This window comes from Thamnophis sirtalis, unplaced genomic scaffold, assembly GCF_051295495.1.
Source record: "Thamnophis sirtalis isolate CommonGarterSnake01/CBP01778 unplaced genomic scaffold, rThaSir2_p1.2 scaffold_3, whole genome shotgun sequence".
In the NCBI taxonomy this organism is placed as follows: Eukaryota; Metazoa; Chordata; class Lepidosauria; order Squamata; family Natricidae; genus Thamnophis; species Thamnophis sirtalis.
Window position 1 is genome coordinate 165,237,171 of NW_028261383.1, and position 17,690 is coordinate 165,254,860.

Consider the following 17,690-nt stretch of genomic DNA (forward strand, 5'->3'; position numbering starts at 1 on the left):
CTTAAGAAAACAACCCAGCTCCAAGAACACCAAGGCCTCCTCATTTCAACCTTGAGCTACAAATATTCTCCTTTATTGGGGGCCCTCAATGAAGGATATGATTGCAAAAGAAGTTTCCTAGTCATCAATCAAGTTGACCAGAAAAATGGTTTCTAATAAACTTTTTCAATTACAGCTCTAGTAGCCAGATGTAAACTTAGTCATTCTGACCTCTTTTTTTAAATGCCTCATTCTTTGAATCACATCTTTGTGTTATTTTTGTTAATGTTCCAACCAAAATCTGGCAATTGCCAGTTAAATTACTCTAATAATCTTGTTTTATAGGTATCCAAACCCAAAGGAGTTTGAGATATAGCTTACGGAAGAAGCTTGAAGTACTTTGGCAGTCCTCTACATCAGTGTTTCTCAACCTTGGCAACTTGAAGATGTCCGGACTTCAACTCCCAGAATTCCCCAGCCAGCATTCGCTGGCTGGGGAATTCTGGGAGTTGAAGTCCGGACATCTTCAAGTTGCCAAGGTTGAAAAACACTGCTCTACATCTCAGAGAAGGAGATGCATTGCAGATGTTTTGGATCACAATTCCCATCATATTCCATTCAACACGGCCAACAGAATTTGACTTGATGTTGCAAAGACCTGTAGGTATCATCCTACAAATGGGGCCATGTTTCAACCTACTCTTGGCTAAATGCATATACGTCTATGGTTTACTTGGCTTTGTAACATGAACTTCATCCACTGCAGTTTGCACCATAAATCAGGATTAATCAGGTGGTAGCATCAATCGGTCCATGTCTGAACTTGGAACCGAGGCAGAATTGGGCCAGGATGCTACTTGGCAAAAGACTGCAGAGTTGGAAAGTTTGAAATCTCTCAGAAAAGGTTTGAACCACATGCTATTAAAGGTGCATATGCTTGTGCTTCCATGGTCAATCTATATGTGCTAATGTGTGGATTTCATGGGGTTTATATATGGTGGAGAATCCAAACGGGGAAAAAAGTCTGAAAATGTTCAAATTGCAGAAGAAGCAATACCAAATATTCATCAGATGAAGAACATTTAACAATTTCGCTTTCTGCTGGCAATGAACAGATCTTCCTTTTCTTAACGCACAGAGAAACGTTCTTATTGTTCAGGTGAGAGTGAGAATTGTGTAACTTCTCCATTCTTCCTGCCTCTTGGGCTGCAGTCAATTCAACCGCATGATGTGACTGAATTTACAAAGCGATGGGTCTTATTAACTGGAATGCCCTGTTGATCAGGGGGGAAAAAAGAACCACTTTTGAAGCGCGCGAGCGCACACAAAGAGAGGGAGAGACTGTCTTGCTGCCTTTCAATTGGAGCTTAAGCTTCAGAAATCAGCTCTAGCTTTTCCTAATACAGAGATGAGCGTCAGCCACTAATGGCTGCAAAGCTGTACAGCTTGTATGGACAGATGAGAGGAAGCTGCTTGAAGTTTAAGGTGTGAATCTATTTCCACCTGTCTGCGGTGAGTGAAGGCAGGTACTTCTCAGCCACTTATCCCCATTTTGTTTAGAAATAAATAAACATAGAAATAGAAGGCAAAACTAAACTAAGCTTTGGCGGGGGGAAGCTTTAAAGCAAGTGACCTGATCCTTGAGGGGCCTATGGCTAATGGTGTCTGACTCCCAAACAAACCCCCACCTCCCCCCCCCCACCTCCAGGGATCTCTGCTCTCATTAGCACTCAACTCAGCTACATATCTCTGAACTCCTCATCCGTGTCGCCCCTCCCCACCCTTACCCAGAGCGCGCTCCTTCTCTTCGGAAGAAAGTGGTTGGATGTGCAGAAGAACACCATGAGTTGCAAAGCTCATCCCACTTATGCATTAGGGTGAGATGGGGGCACCTGATACAACCGCGATAACAGACTTCGGGCAAGGTATATTCAGCTCCCTGTGTGCCCAGAATTATATCTCAAAATATTCAGCTTTTGGAAAGAAAGAAAAAAAAGCCCTGTTCTTGTTTACACAATGTCACGAAGGAGTAAATGCTTGGATGCATCCGGCTAGGATGCGTATGATTGCTTATGCGCAGTTAGGTGATGGCAGTCAACCCTGGGGAGGCCAGACAGTGAATTTTTTTTAGAAACCCGTTTCCCCCCTTTTTTCCCTCATCTGGGCATCTCAAGTTTCAACCCAGGCCCTAGTCCAGTTATTTCTCACTCTGTACCTCATTCCCCATCAACAATCCTTGATCCAATCATTTTTATATTGTGCCATTCTATTCTTGGCTGTATCTGACTCCCCCCCCCCTTTTTTTTTTTTTTTTTGGTTCCTGTGAAGAGGAGCTGGAAGACCGTGAATTTCTGTTCTTTTTAGCTGGGTTGTTGCTGAAGGGCTAACCCCCCCCCCTCTGTTGAGCAGGCCTGTAATTTGAAACACGTCCCGCTCCACATGCACATACATCCAGGAAAAGTGAATGCAATCCAAGGCTCCGGCCATCCTGTAAAACCAATGCCTCCATGCATTTTGCCCGCGCACCCCACGCCACGCTGTAGCCGCCCTTCTAATCTGTAGAAAAGCTGCTTTTGTTTTCTCGTGTCCGGGGATTAAACCCTGGACCGACCACAAATCTTGGAATCGCCCCTGGAAAGAAGACGTCGAAAGAAGGCTGGAGCCCAGAGGAGCTCCCTTGGAACTTGCCCGTAGTTGTGACCACCAGGCCCACCTTCTGAAGTCAAGGCAGAGAGCCTCCCCAAGATCCGCCGGGGCAACAGGGCCGCCTTGTGCGCGGGGGTTACGCGCGCGTCGACCCACGCCCCGTTTCCTCGGGGAAATCCACACACGGCTGCCCGCACTCCAACTTCTCAAGCCCCCCTCTCACCACCATCCCCCGCCGAAGAAACCCCCTTGTGCCCATCGATCGCCCCCTCCCCCCCCCCCCCGGCAAGGAGCAAAGTGGCACCTGCTTGCAAGCCCATGCTGGTCGGCGGGGAGTCTCTTCCCACACACGCAACTCCTCACCAGCCAAGGGCGGGGAGAAGCCGAGCGAAAGCGCGCCGCGCAGGTGAGGCTCCGGGGCAGCGCGTCTCTGGGCGCCCCTCCAGACAGCCGGCAGTGGGAAGGCCAGCCCTTACCTCGGGGGGAAAAAGACACGCTTGCCCGCCGTGGCCAGGATCTGCCCTGCATACACGCCCCTCTTCCAAACCCCCCCCCCAGCCCTAGCTCTCCTCCGCGTGGCTCTGGGTCTCTCTTCGCTCCGTCCCCCCTCCCAGCTGCCGCTCCCTCCCGCTCCTGCCTTCCGCTACTTGGGCTCTTTGCCAGCGCAGGCAGCGCTCAGACTCTGCCAGGAAGCGCAGAGGCGGGCAACTCCGTGCCATGGCTGAGCCATCCCGAACGGCCGATCCTCTGCCCCGCGGCAAGCAGTAACGTAGCCAGCCCCGCCAGCCCCAGGTGGGGGAGGGACGCCCAGCTCCACCCCAGGTAGGACGGGGAAAGCAAAGCGGGGAGGCGGCTGGATCTTTGGGCCGAGGCTGGGGAGTGGGATTCACAATTGGCTGGGCAGGCAGACGATGGGGGGATAAGGCGGGGGTACCGGAGCATCCAATCGAAGAAAGAAGTGGGGTGGGTGCTCATCTTGAAGAGGGAGGAGGGCGTGTGTTGCTTGATGGACAACGGCGTGAGTGTAATTATTTTCTTGACACTGGATGGTCAGAAAGTTTAGAAGCATCTTTAGGACAAGGGGACTGGAATAGGACCATGTTTGGGGAAAGCTGGGGTGATCAAGAGCAGCTGTGAGTATATATTCCTCTGTGTGTGTGTGTATATAAGAGAGCATTAAATAAAAGAGGCCGGGAGCACTATTCCACAGAAAATAAATTTACTTTGCACGCACTTGCAGGCAGTGATACTTCCGTTTGGGCATCAGATGCACTGAGAGGCTATAGGGTTTTGAAGAAGCTTGTATCTGGATATCCATCTCATTTACCAAAGCAGGGACACTATAAATTGACTAGTCTGCACACAGTCACAGGATTGGTGTTATGTGGACCATATGCATATGTTTAAGCATACCCATAAGATCATGAATGCGAAAGGCATCCATTTATTCATGGATGTCTGCAACAGTGCATTCATATGTGCTCATTCGTGCGTAATAGGCTCCTGTTAGATTGCCCTGCTATTAGTTGGTGTCTGTGGACCTTGATGTGTGTGCTTTTGTGCTTTGTGCCGTCACAGCTATAGGCACAACTTCCTTGAGATTCTGTCTGCACAGAAAATCACTTACTTTCTTCTCACTGCCAATTGCCAAATGACCATCTCTGGAATAGACTGTCTCTGCAGGAGTCCCTGCAGAAACACTGTCGCAAAAGTGAATTGTGGCTTCAGACACAAGGTTGGGACCTTTTGGAGATATGGGCAATGAATTTGGCATCTAAGAATAGCCAATCCTCATGGTTGTGGAAAATATGTTTTTGGGAGACCCTTAATTGATCTCTTTAACACTCCTTGTCTATTCCTCTTATCAAGAATTCCCTTTATCCATCTTTCTCTGCAGCCCATGACTTTCTTTTGAGTTGCTTTTTCCACCTTCTCCTCCCCATTGTATTCTTTTACAGTGTTTTACAAGGTGAAAGATTTGATTGATTGGAGAACTATGGAGAGTGTGTGATACTCAGTTGATGCTCAGCTGATTTGTGTTGTGCCTAAATAACATCCGATTGATTTGTTCAAAGAGCATTTTGTGCATTTTGTGTATATCACACAATCTACAACGTGGAGCTGGCAGAATATGAGGTTTGAGGATGCCAGAGGCTAAAAGGTCTCCTTTCCCTATCCTTCTATTGTCTCAAAAATTCCCCCCCCCCCAAGGACTGAAATCTCAGTCGGGATTAAAGGGAAAACTTTCCTGGTAGTCCCAGTGTTGAAGTATGCTGGAAAGTTATAGAAATATTATAAGACAATGCCTTGTTGACAATGTGTCAGCAATGACGTTCAAATTCTGGGCGTTTATGCAAGTATCTGAGCGAAAAAGTCTGTCCTGTTTATATGTGCTGCATAATTAGAAGTTATAAATTCAGGGACTAAAATAACACAGCTTCAGAAAGAGGCTGAAGTAAAATGGAAATACTCTGGAATACATAAGATTTCTCTGGTTTCCTCCTCAAACGAATGCATATACTATTTCCCATGAGAGCCATAGATTTAATCCAATTGGCAACCAATTCAGAGCAGGAAAATAAACAGCATTGGCTATCATTATTAATGCATGGCATTTGCTTGCCATAGTCCCAGCCTGTGCGGGAGATCTCTTCATGGCTAGGGAAACTGCCGCCAGAAGCAACATGCCACCGAATCCCAGGTGCTGGAAAACACCAATGTGAAGAGACTTTTTGTTTGTCCTTCTTATAGCTTTCCCAGGAGCAGCTGAGTGGAGGACAGGGAGCTTGGACTAGCTGGAATGGGATCATGGTCTGATGTAGCAGTGTTTTCATTACTTAGAAGGTGCTTTATATTCAGCCCTGTTCTTAGGTCCACCATGAGCCATTTAAGGAAGTGTTAATCTCAGCCAAGGAAAGACCTCCTTCTTATGGGCATACAATCTGGGGGTGCTTCTTTGGAGAGATTTAATTCCGGTGGCCTTCACTGTGTCTGCAAGGATTGGACCAACCCCTGCAGATCACTTCCTTGAAATTAAGGGTAGTCAAAAGAGATGCTGCTCATTTGGACAGGAACAAACCATCAGCCTAGCTCCCAGCTCTGTTTGATCTTGGGCAACTCCCTGGTCCTTCATACAGTGGGTTGTGTTTGTTCTCTCTCTTGCAGAGAGTGCAATGGACATAGACTCGGAGTTGAGTAAGTAAGCTGTGAGCCCATTAACGCTCCTGCCAGCTTGAGCTACGTTGCCATTCTAAGTGAAAATATATTTCATTTTACCTCCTTTCCCTTCTGCCACCCCTTCACAACCTTCTATATATCATGTTTCCTCTTCAGTGGGGATGGAAAGAGTGTTTTGGGAGACATTGCACTACCCCCACCAGGTCAAATATTTTCCTAGTTGCATCCACATCTGTTCTGCTGCAACAAAGAGACATGTTTTATTCAAGGCTCAGCAAGCAGAGGCCTGTGGTCAGAAAAAAAAAAGAAGGGATGATGGGAAGGTAAAATGGTCAGGCTCACATAGTCGTGAGGTGGTTCATTTGGTTTTGATGTAGTGTATGCTCCAGTTTATGGTTTAAAGAGTCAATTAAAGCTAAGCAACTGTAGCTTATGACATACACTGTAGGACAACAGCACAAATTGTAGTTGTGATACTTCCACGGTGGTTCTCCCACTTCCTACCATCACCCCATCCTGGTTTGATCTCCCAGCTAGTCGGAGTACCACTGGGATTCTCCTTGTCCAAAGGGCCAACCTCTTTGATCTGCTGGGATGAGCTGGGGTGTGTTTCGCCTGGCAAATTCCTGCTCAGCAACAACTTGCACATTTTGTATGCTGTGTTTGAATTTGCCCTTGTGACAATCTTGGGGAAAAAAGCAAAAAGCTGGCTGCCAATTGCCCTGGTAGAGCTGCGTTCGCACTTCAGTAGTGAGTGCATTTATTTTTAAGCGGAAAGGTCAATCGCGAGGCTGTATCTGGGCCCCAAAATATGCATCCCCCATAGCTTTGCTGGATACTGGTGCGAGATAAATAAATGTCAGAATAAAAAAAAAGTACAGTAAATAGAAACTCTTCCTTACAGGGAGGGATTTTTGGATTGCTGGCTAGAATTGGGAGGGGTGGTGAGGGAGAGTTATTAGAGTCAGCCTTAGTGTGTGGATTCATTAAATAGCCCTGTTTCTTAAAATAGTGGGACTGTTTCTCTATTCTCACATATATAAACAGGGTATCATTTGGTCCCCACCCGAGCATCCTTTTTTTCGCTCCTCCAAGGAAATGCTTTTCAACATATTCACACCTCTTGAGGCCAAATAGGGGGTAAAATAATAAATATAGAGACATTTGAATGTATGTGTGAATCAGGGAACTGGATGATGCAAGGACTCATCCATAGAGTCAGAAAAGCTGCAGACGGTTAAAAAAATTGACTTGTATAAACGGCTGCCTGCCACCCTGTATCACTCGGGGATCACAGAATCTTTCCTGCGTTGAGTTTATTTCTGGGACAGGTTTTCTCCTATCACAACCTTTCCTTTGAATGCAGATGAGTTTAGCCACCAGCACCTACCGTACCCAATCGAGCCAGCTTCCATGGGTTTTTACTCGTTGCCTTTCCCATAATTTACCATGAGTACCAATGCTTGCTAGTGGGGTTAACAGGGTTAACAGGATTAACAAATAAAGAACAGACAGGAAGGATTTCCAGGATTTTCATGAGATTCGCTTCTCTGCTGGACTGAAATCGGAAGGGTTATTTGAAAATAACATAAAAGCAGTTATAATAAACAAGGTGATAGTGGTTGTTAGTAGCACCAGTAGACATTAAAAATCACTTTGGAAAGTAGCACTTTATATATATATACTACCTTGGCAATTCTTATATGATTTTTCCTGAAAGGAGAATAATTTTTGAAATGTGAAGCAGAATACCTTGTTAAGTTTGAACTAGAGCTTGCTAGTTCTAATTGTGGGATGAGCAGGTTTTTTTATTACCCCCCCCCAAAAAGGGGGAAGCCTCTGTTCTGTAAGTGTAACTGTGTACTCCCTGGAGAAGAGCCTAATGCTGGGAAAGACTGAGGGCAAAAAAAGAAGGGGAAGATAGATGGCTGGCTGGAGTCACCGAAGCAGGAGGTGTGAGCTTATATGGACTCCAGAGGATGGTAGAGACAGGAAGGCTGGAGGAACGTTGTCCATGGGGTCGCGATGGGTCGGACGCGACTTTGCAACCAACAACAACTGTGGAACAAATGAAAACCAGGGACACGTGTAATATACAGGAACGGAAACCTTCGCAAATTTAAGTTTTAGTCCTCTCAAAAACAATTGTTTGCTTTCTATCTAAGATATGATGGCTTGTAAAATGCCCTTGGGTGATTTTATGGCAAAGGAAAGACTTTAAACACAAGGTTGACTAGCTGTAATTGCGGGTGACAGAAAAAAGAAGCTGAAAGCAAACTGCAGAAAAAGGGAAGAGTTCTGAGAAAGTTTTGACTCTTAACATGCCCATGCACAGTTTTTTTCTGATTCCAGTGTTCGCTGGGCTTCTCTGCTTAAGAGTCTGAGGTAAATCCCTTTTATTGTCCCTTTGGATTTTGTACAGAAGGATCTGATATTACTTCAAGCACTTTATTTCATTGGTCTTAGGCCTAAAAAGTCATGAATGTTTAGGATACAACTTCTCGTGATCTTCTAGCCCAAATGGAAATAATCTGAAATGACTACCCTTCCCCCCAGTATTTAGATTGGGCAAAGTTACGAGCACCAAATCAAAGGATTGCAGTGTGAATCAAAGATTATTTTATTTGATCCTTGCTTATTTTTCTTCCAACTGCAGCCTTCCAAAACTTGGTGTGCTCCAGGGTTACTTGGATTATTTTCCATAAGTCCCCATGAGCAGAAATGCTGATGAGGGATCATGGCATCTGTTCAAAACCAAAACACCGAGCTGGAGTTAGCTGCTGTAATGCCATGAGTTCACTGGAAAGATTATCCTGTTTCTCTTGTCAAAAACATGCATTGCTGAAGATCACATGCTAAAATATTGAAGAACCACATAAAAATCCCTGCATTCTCACTCTGTTTAGTTATTAATGTGTACGGTCTGTGTGCCCAGTTTTAAAGCTCACACATCCAGGAAAACTATTACCCTCTTTTTATTCCAAATATATGTTTCTTCTGCAAGGAGGGAAATTTTTTTGGGAGGGGTGTGTGAATTTTGCTTGCCTCAGGCAAGATGAGGCTGTTGTCTCAAGACGGCTGATTTGCAATGTGTGTTTTTTTTTAAATATAGTATTATTATTATGATGATTATTATTATTCTAAAGCAATTGCACTGCTTGGGAGATTCAATATGTTTAGGGTACAATGGATCTTAATTTAGGGCCAGAGTGATAAACCATTTACCGGTTTGCCTGAGGCAGCATGTGCTTATTTCAAAAAACCGTTAGCTGGATTTTTGAGAGCCCAGAGAGGAGTTTGAGACGTTTTTATCCTCAAAGACTACCGAACGTCAAGGCAACCAGACTTGCAAGGTCCACTTTTTAAAACTGTGTGGGTTTTTAAAAACAGTAAGTCAGCAAGATCGGTTGCTCCAAAAAGAGGGCAAGGAGAATAAATATTATTTAGTACTGTAAGCAGTTTGGAGGTAGAGGCAAACGGATGAGTGGCTGCCCCTGTCAGGGATCAGCTCTCTGAAATTCTTGAATGGTGCTTCATTGTAGTTCAAGGAAACGGCCTTGCATTGCTTCCTTCATGCTTCACTAAACATGATGTTGTGGGTGTAAGGAGAAAGCCGAGAATCCTAGGGGTAGAAAGGATAGACTGTATTGCCTTGGCTCAACCTAATTTATGCTGCCAAATTTTGGGAGCAATCATTATTTATTTTTTCATGGGTGCTCGGCAGGGGTGGGTTGCAGGCGGTTCGCGGCGGTCCCCGCGAACCGGTTGGTCGGCGAACCCGGAAGTAAGTAACTTCCGAGAACGCCGAAGGATCCACCCACCCACCCGCGTTTCTTACCCGGTTTTGACGAGTTCTGCGCTTCCACGCATGCGCAGAACGCATACAGCGCCTGCGCGATCCTCCAGGAGCAGCTGGAGCATCGCACAGGCGCTAGTACGCATGCATGCACTGCACGCGTGCACGAGGACGCCGCCGGCCCCGTTCCAACTGAACCGGTTGGAACGGGGCGAGAAACCCACCCCTGGTGCTCGGGCATGTTCAGCATTGTTTTCATGTAAGAGGCTGGTGAAGATCATCCTTTGTTGGCAGTGATGGTGACTGCCCTCGATTGTCTCTGGTGGTTATATTTTAGTGAGGCTAGGGCCACTAGACCTATTTGCTATATGTTTTGTCAGGTTTTAGTATCGCTTTACAATGTTTCTTTTTTTTTAAAATGGCAAACCACTCAAGAGTCTGACAGAGGTTGCGTCCAAATACTATAAACTGGACAAATAACGGTCTTTCTGGAGAATTTCCAAAACGTAGCAAACTGTGAGGGTTCTGGGTGTACCTTTTGAGTATGAGCCACTCCATCTGCAGTGCATCATTTGTGATTCTGCAAAATGAGGATGGTGGCCTACTTGCCAAGAGGTGCTTGAACTACCAGGCACAATTTGATGGTGTGTGTACATCAGTGGTGGGATTCAAAAAATTTTGACTACCAGTTCTCTGGGCGTGGCTTGGTGGACATGGCTTGGCTTGGTGGGCGTACCTTGGTGGGTGTGGCAAGGGAAGGATGCTGCAAAATCCCCATTCCCTCCCAATCGGTTGGGACTCGGGAGGCAGAGAATAGATGGGGGTGAGGCCAGTCAGAAGTGGTATTTACCGGTTCTCTGAACCAGTGTTTCTCAACCTTGGCCACATGAAGATGTCTGGACTTCAACTCCCAGAATTCCCCAGCCAGCGAATGCTGGCTGGGGAATTCTGGGCGTTGAAGTCCAGACATCTTCAAGTGGCCAAGGTTGAAAAACACTGCTCTGAACTACTCAAAATTTCCGCTACCGGTTCTTCAAAACTGGTCAGAACCTGCTGAATACCACCTCTGGTATACATCTTGCCTGGTAGGTGAGGATTATTCAGATACATCTTGCACAATATGTGGGGCACAACTGTGCACAGGCCAATAGCCCTGGATATGAGTCCTTTGACTGTGTCACACAGGCTCCTCATTAACTCAACCAGATGACAACAGAAGTGGCTTGATGTAGAGCTCCCAAGGGCTTACGGTCACATTGTTGTGTTCTTGTGTGTATTTCCTGCACTATCTCTGTCAGGGTATGTTTGTGTTGCAGGGTGTAGCTGAGCTGGCTCCCCATGCATTATGGCCCATTAAGTTACCTGACAGTGTTGCTAGCGAGTTGCTAGGTTGCCATGGAAACTCCCAGCTTTCTTGGGGGTTAAAACACCAATAACAGGGTTAGAACTTTCCCCAGGCGTTCTCTGTCAGCAACAGGTTGGAAAACTATAAGTTGAGACCAATGGCAGAGGGAGGCCTCCCCAGACCAGGCTGAAGAACTGTTGCGTTGGGGCAAGGTATCAGAAGGCCAGACTACCAATTTGGCAATGGAATCTATCCCAGCTACTATGGGATATTTTGTGTGCATCTAAAAAGGTAGCTGCGCTCACAGATTACATCCCTGGCGTCCTGGTCTGATGTGGATCTTTACACCAAAAGCCACTTTGATCTCCTCACTGCCCTGATCTTTTGCCAACATTATTCCCCAAATCCAATCCTGGCATCTTGTTTTCAGGTTCTTTCAAGTCATGAAAGCTTCTCTCTGGCTTATCTTGCTTGTAAAGTGACAAAAGTTGCTTGTCCTCTACATACCTAACCTACCAGGGCAGATTTTTTCATCCAGAGGAACCACAAACGGGGTAGTACCACAGCAACCATGAGCCAACTGTCTGGCAGTATGATGGCATCTCCTTGTGGATTCCACGGGATTCCACGTATTTTTACATATAAGAATAATACTGCTCTATCATTGTGGCTCTGGAACAACTGAAACCAGTTTTCTTCTAAAGATGGACATAAATAGTTCAGATAGAAATGGGTTTCCACCAGAAAGCAGTAAGAGAACACTGTGCCAGATTTCTAGCAGAATGAAGGCAGTGGTCAAATGTTCCTAATCTCAGTGTAATCTTTTAAGCCATCCCTAGTCCTTAATTTCTAAGTCTCTGGATTTCTGTTCCATGTTTCTGAGGTTTCCCATAGTGGAATGCAGTGAAAATACTGGGTGCCCCTTAAAGTTCACAGTGAAATACCTCCTGAATTCTGGCCAAATTCTCCTTGTTTTCCTCAAACTTTTTCTGGTTGCCTGAGACATGTCAGCACTGGACATTGAAAGGGTTTTCTTTCATCTCCTTTAGAAATGAACAGGTGAAAATTTACTGTCATAGGAGGATGCAGAGATGTCATCTAAGGCAACCTCCCTACTCTGCCTCTCAGTGGCATTTGAACATTGGAGATGCATTACGTTCTAGAGACCTTCTCTACTTAATAAACTGCTTGTGGCTTTCCATTCTTTACAGAGGGCAGCTATCCTCGTCTTTTTTTCATCTCCACTTCTGCCTTCTCACTCAGTTGTTATTATTAGTATGAAGTATCATCATAGCGTGCTTCTTCTTTAGAATCTCTAGGGAAAGCTAGAGAGAGAATGTTGCTCTTTTTTTTGTCATTAAAGGAAAAAGAGAAGAAGATAATTCATATATATATGCTGGCCTTGTTGTATTCGGGTCTTTTCCCATGTAAGATTGAGATTGTCTTGTGTTTAGTGGGGTTGTGTTTGTTCTGGATAGCTGTCAAGGCTTCTTTTATAGGCCCTTGGGTGAAGAGGGATATGACATCGAAGCTCACGAGTAGGTCATATCGATTTCATATCCCTCTTCACCCAAGTGCCTATAAAAGAAGCCTTGACAGCTATCCAGAAGTTTTGTAGTTTTTTTTGTAGTTTTATTAGAATTTGTAGGCCGCCCTTTTCCCTGAGGGGACTCAGGGCGGCTCACATAAAACTGGGAAGGGGGGGAATACAAACACAACCCCTCTAAACACATACTGGACCTGACCAACCACTGCCTAACCAACACATACTTCATCCATAATGGACAAAGATACAAACAGATAGAAGGAGCACCCATGGGATCACCCCGCAAACCTATACATGGAACATTTTGAAACTAACGCCTTAGATAAATCTGAACACAAACCCAAACTCTGGCTTAGATATGTTGATGACACTTTTGTGATTTGGCCACACGGGAAAGAAAAACTGGACAACTTCCTCACACATCTTAACAGCCTATACCCCAAAATACAAAATATGGAAATAGAAGCAAACAACCAACTTCCCTTTCTGGATGTCCTAATCTACAAAAAACCCAATGGCTCCCTAGGACACACCATCTACCGGAAAAAAACACACACCAACTGCTACTTAAACGCACAATCCCATCACCACCCTGCACAGATCAACTCTGTAGCCAAGACCCTCATCTCCAGAACCAAATGCCTAGCCGACAAAGACCACCTGAAAACTGAATTACACACTCTCACAAATGTATTAATCTCCAACGGATTCCAAAGAAAAACAATTACCAACCTAATCCAAAAGGAGACTCCCCCCCAAGAATCGAGACACAGAGCAGGACAATGGCATCGCCCTCCTCCCTTATATCAAAGGCACCACAGATAAAATCAGCAAAATTCTCCACAAGCACAATATCAAGGCAGCCTTCAGCACTGACCAAAAAATAGCCAACATCTTAAGAAACCCCAAAGACAAGATCCAGCTAGAAAACCAAGGACTCTACGAAATACCATGCAAAATCTGTCTTGCCACATACATTGGACAAACTAATAGGAGAATAAATGCACACATCGCAGAACACAAGAATGCAGTCAGGAAAAAAAAAAGCTTCCTCCCTTTTCCAGCATCTTAAAACAACATGACATGAATTTCAATTTGAAAGAATCAAATTAATCTCCAAAACAGAACACTTCAACAGGAGAATAATTATGGAAGCCATCGAAATAGAGAAACACCCCCATAACATGAATAAATGTGACGATACCTCCCACCTATCAGACATCTGGAAACCAGCCCTAGTCAACAAACAAACCCCACCCACCACCCAGGTCATTACAACACAAAAGAACAACGGACACACAACCAGCACCTCAGCCACACAGGATGGTACAAAACAGCCGACCAATCTACAAACATCAACTCAATCTACCAATCAGGATGCAACTACACAGCCAATCAACCCACTTACAGCAACAAAGCCAGGACTCCACACACCCCCAGCAAGATTTATAGAAAGACAACAGCTCCGACCACGCCTTACTCGCACAAGCACGAAGCCGAAAACACCAGCCTGAGGATGGCGAGTGAGACCTCGCCGAAACGTTGCCAAGACAATCTCAATCTTACATGGGAAAAGACCCGAATATAACAATACCAGCATACCTACACCCGTGAAAATCTACGAGAACAGTTGGTATGAGGGCAGAGGTTCTGTTGATATGGAGTTAACAAGAGAGGGAAATTTGCATCCATTCCAAGATTTTCTCTTTTAAATTTATTTTGTTTTTGTTTTGACTTTTGTTGGGTAGCGTAACTTGCCTAGAAAAATAAGATACCATACCAAATTTCAATGCCAGGTCAATTTTATTTCCATTTCATTCTATTTTATGTGGTATCTCTCCTACATTTTCTGCCAATCAAGGCCTTTCAGAGAGCTTGTGTCATATGTATTATTAATAACTTGGCAAAAATTCGTGAAAAAGAACAACAAAGCGATAAACCACAAGAATCTGTATTGCAAAAGCAGAAGGCAGCATCTACAACTAATTAGGATATTTCAACAGCCTAACACTGGCAGAAGAATCTCATTTTCACTCTGATTCTCAAGAAGCAATAGAAATGATTTTGCATACTTTCCCCTGGTTAGCGAAGAACCATCTTAGTCAACCCTTTGCTTTTAGATACAGATAAAGAATTCCAGAAGGTGAACTCAATTGCTGTTGGTTACAGGGACTTGAAATCACATCTGTTTATTGGGAATAGTCCTTATTACTTGTTCTTGTAAAAAAAAAATGCTTTTAAATTTTATTAGTGTGAAAGGCAAAAATCAAGAGTTTTATTTCTTGCTCGGGATCATTAAAAGTTCAATACTCTATATATCAGAGTTAGAGCAGCCAGCAGCTCTCTAAAATAAGATGATTCCAGCTTCCATTTTCCTAGATCATGATGGCTGGAGAAGCTGGAACGATATCTAAAGAGCCTCAGATTCTTCTCTCCTGTATCTACGCATTCATCTAAGAATAAATCCACTAAACCCAGTGGGGATTCTAAAGAGATATGTAAAGGATTTTGCTCTGTACAAAGCTGGATGTCTTTAATTTGTAAAAAGGCAGTTGCTGAAGTACATTCGGAATGGTTGCCAATAAAATGTGACCTTATTTTCTAGCATATATTTTGTAGTGCAGATAACAGATTGAAAAAGCCAGTTTTGTGTAGTGGATACGGCACAGGGATAAAAATTGGGAGACCACCCTGAGTTCTACTCCTACATTACACACAAAACCTTGAGCCAGTCATTCTCTCTCAGCCCTGAGAAGAAAGCAAAGGCAAATCACTTCCAAAACATTGCCAAGAAAACTGCAGGGACTAATCTGGGCAAGAGTCAGCAATGATTCAAAGGCACACAGGCACAAAACCCCTCTTAACAATTCCAAATTGGAAAAAGATAAATATTGTAGAGAGGGGTAAATTAAAGGCACAGTAGAGCTCTTGGCAATGTGCTAACTATGAGCTGTTGTTATGCAGAGCAAAACACTCAGGCACTGGTTCTAGGTATAAAAGATGGGGATGTGGCAACTGAATCGATTTCCCTTTCCAAGCGGAAAGATGCAATCCAATATCCAGTAATCCAATACTGCAGTCATTTTTGTGAATGGATTGATTTTGGCAGAACTTTTCATTGTAATCTTAAGGTAACTTTGCTTTACACACAAAGAGGTGAAACCAGATAAAGCTACCCTATTGATTTTGTCATACTTACAATGCGATCCTCCAACACAAGCCTTCCCCAAAACAAATCCCAATGCATTCAATGAAATTTATTTTCTTGAAGAACTATATAGCCTCGACAATTTTACTTGGAAAGCAATATGGAATTTGGTCAAATTTAGAGCTGTAAAACAACCAGACGGAATCTGATTAATTTTTATTAAAAACCCAAGTTTCTCTTCTTTAACTTTACCCCAAACTGTTTATTTTATAGCTTGATTATTGTGTGTGGTTACTTCTTCTTTCTTCCTGTCAACATGCTGATTGCAAGCATAGCTCTAAGCTGTTTATATACTACTCCCAGGTTGTAAAATTAATGATGTGGCATGTGCAGCCTACAATAATGTATTGCTGCAATTCTGCTGAAATTGAAAGCTTTTGCTTCAAAAACATATTGAGAAAACTACCACCAAATAAATCACTTTCTACCCAAATCCTAAACATTTTATAATGTAGGCATTGATTAACTATAGTCTGCTCATTGCCATAGAAGAAATGCTGGAGAAGAAATGACTGATTAGGGCTGAAAAACAACAGCCAAGGACAGCTCTAAAACAAAAAGGGGCTTGGATTATTTTTGAGTCTTGAACAGCAATTGAATTTGCCGGAATTGGGAGCTATGTTTACAAGCAGACAAAATTGGTCTGCTATGAGTTGCTTTAGCAGGGATGCAGTGGCTCAGTGGCTAAGACGCTGAGCTTCTTGATCACAAAGGTTGGCAGTTTGGTGGTTCCAATCACTAGCATTGCGTAAAGGAGTGAGCTCCCATTACTTGTCCCAGTTTCTGTCAACCTAGCAGTTTGAAAGCACATTAAAAATGCAAGTAGAAAAAATAGGAACCACCTTTGGTGGGAAGGTAACAGCGCTCCATGCACCTTTGGTGTTTAGTCATGCCAGCCACATGGCCACGGAGACGTCTTCAGACAGTGCTGGCTCTTCGGCTTTGAAACAGAGATGAGCACCACCCCTTAGAGTTGGGAACGACTAGCACGTATGTGTGAGGGGAACCTTTATCTTTTACCTAAGCTGCTTTAATTTTCCATGCGGTTTTCTCTCCTACGCCTATTTTCTGATCTGTGGAGGCCTCTGGATTCCGTGGTCCCCTTTTTGCCCCAGCTTTCAAGCCATACTAAGTCTCTTTTCAGTCTTCACCTTCTTTACTTTCCTTTCAACTTTTTGTTGGTATGGTTTCTTCCAGTGGTGGGTTTCAAAAAATTTTCGAACCTATTGTGGGAGTGGCCTCCTTTGTGGGAGTGGCTTGCCAGCCATGTGACCTGGTGGGAGTGGCTTGCCGGCCATGTGTTTTCTTTCTCTCTCTCTCTCTCTTTCCTTCCTTTTGTCTCTCTGTCCCTTTTTCCTTTTTTTCTTTAATCTCTCTCTCACTTTTTCTTTCTTTCTTTTCTTTATTTCTTTCTTCCTTTCTTTCTCTTTCTCTCTGTGTGTGAGTGTGTGTGTGTGTGTGAGTGGTGGGTTTCAAACAATTTGGAACCTCTTCTGTAGGTGTGGCCTGCTTCCGGGTCCACTGGTGGAACCTCTTCTAACCAGTTTGGTAGATTTGACAAACCGGTTCTACTGAACTGGTGCGAACTGGTAGGAACCCACCTCTGGTTTCTTCCCAATACCATAATCATTTCAGGCACTGGGTTTTTAAACCTTTGTCTCCCTCATTGTATTTTAAGTTCCATTTCATTCTACTGAATGATTTACATTTTAAATATAAATAAGCTATTTAAAATATACTTCCTGAAAAATAATCCATATACAAACTTTAATCTAATTTGGTAATCGTTTTTGGATTACAGTCTACTCATAGACTTGTGCCACATCCACATCTCTTAACTTAAAGGATAAGGTTCCCCCCCCCAACTCATAAGACAATTTTTCATTTTGACTTATAATTTATATTCTGCTAATTACTGTTGTTACCACCTAATATTAACTTATAATGATTTGTGCTTGAAGATATCCAAATACATATAACAAATGTTATTTTG

General features: G+C 43.9%; 1 protein-coding gene across 4 annotated transcripts in view; it reads left to right on the top strand.

Moving 5' to 3' along the window:
- The first annotated feature begins 1,414 nt into the window (after positions 1-1,414).
- Positions 1,415-17,690, top strand: part of LOC106552508 (caM kinase-like vesicle-associated protein) — a 40,275-nt gene continuing 23,999 nt past the window's right edge. The window contains exon 1 of one of the 4 annotated variants that reach the window (XM_087710726.1): positions 1,415-1,491. Coding sequence is in view for 1 of the 4 variants with exons in the window: in XM_087710722.1 (XP_087566848.1) it covers positions 3,724-3,758 (35 nt within the window). In the remaining 3 variants the exon portion in view is untranslated. Of the gene's footprint in view, positions 1,492-2,918; positions 3,032-3,284; positions 3,448-3,679; positions 3,759-17,690 lie in introns of those variants that run through there. The other 3 variants (XM_087710725.1, XM_087710723.1, XM_087710722.1) reach the window with 3 other exon arrangements.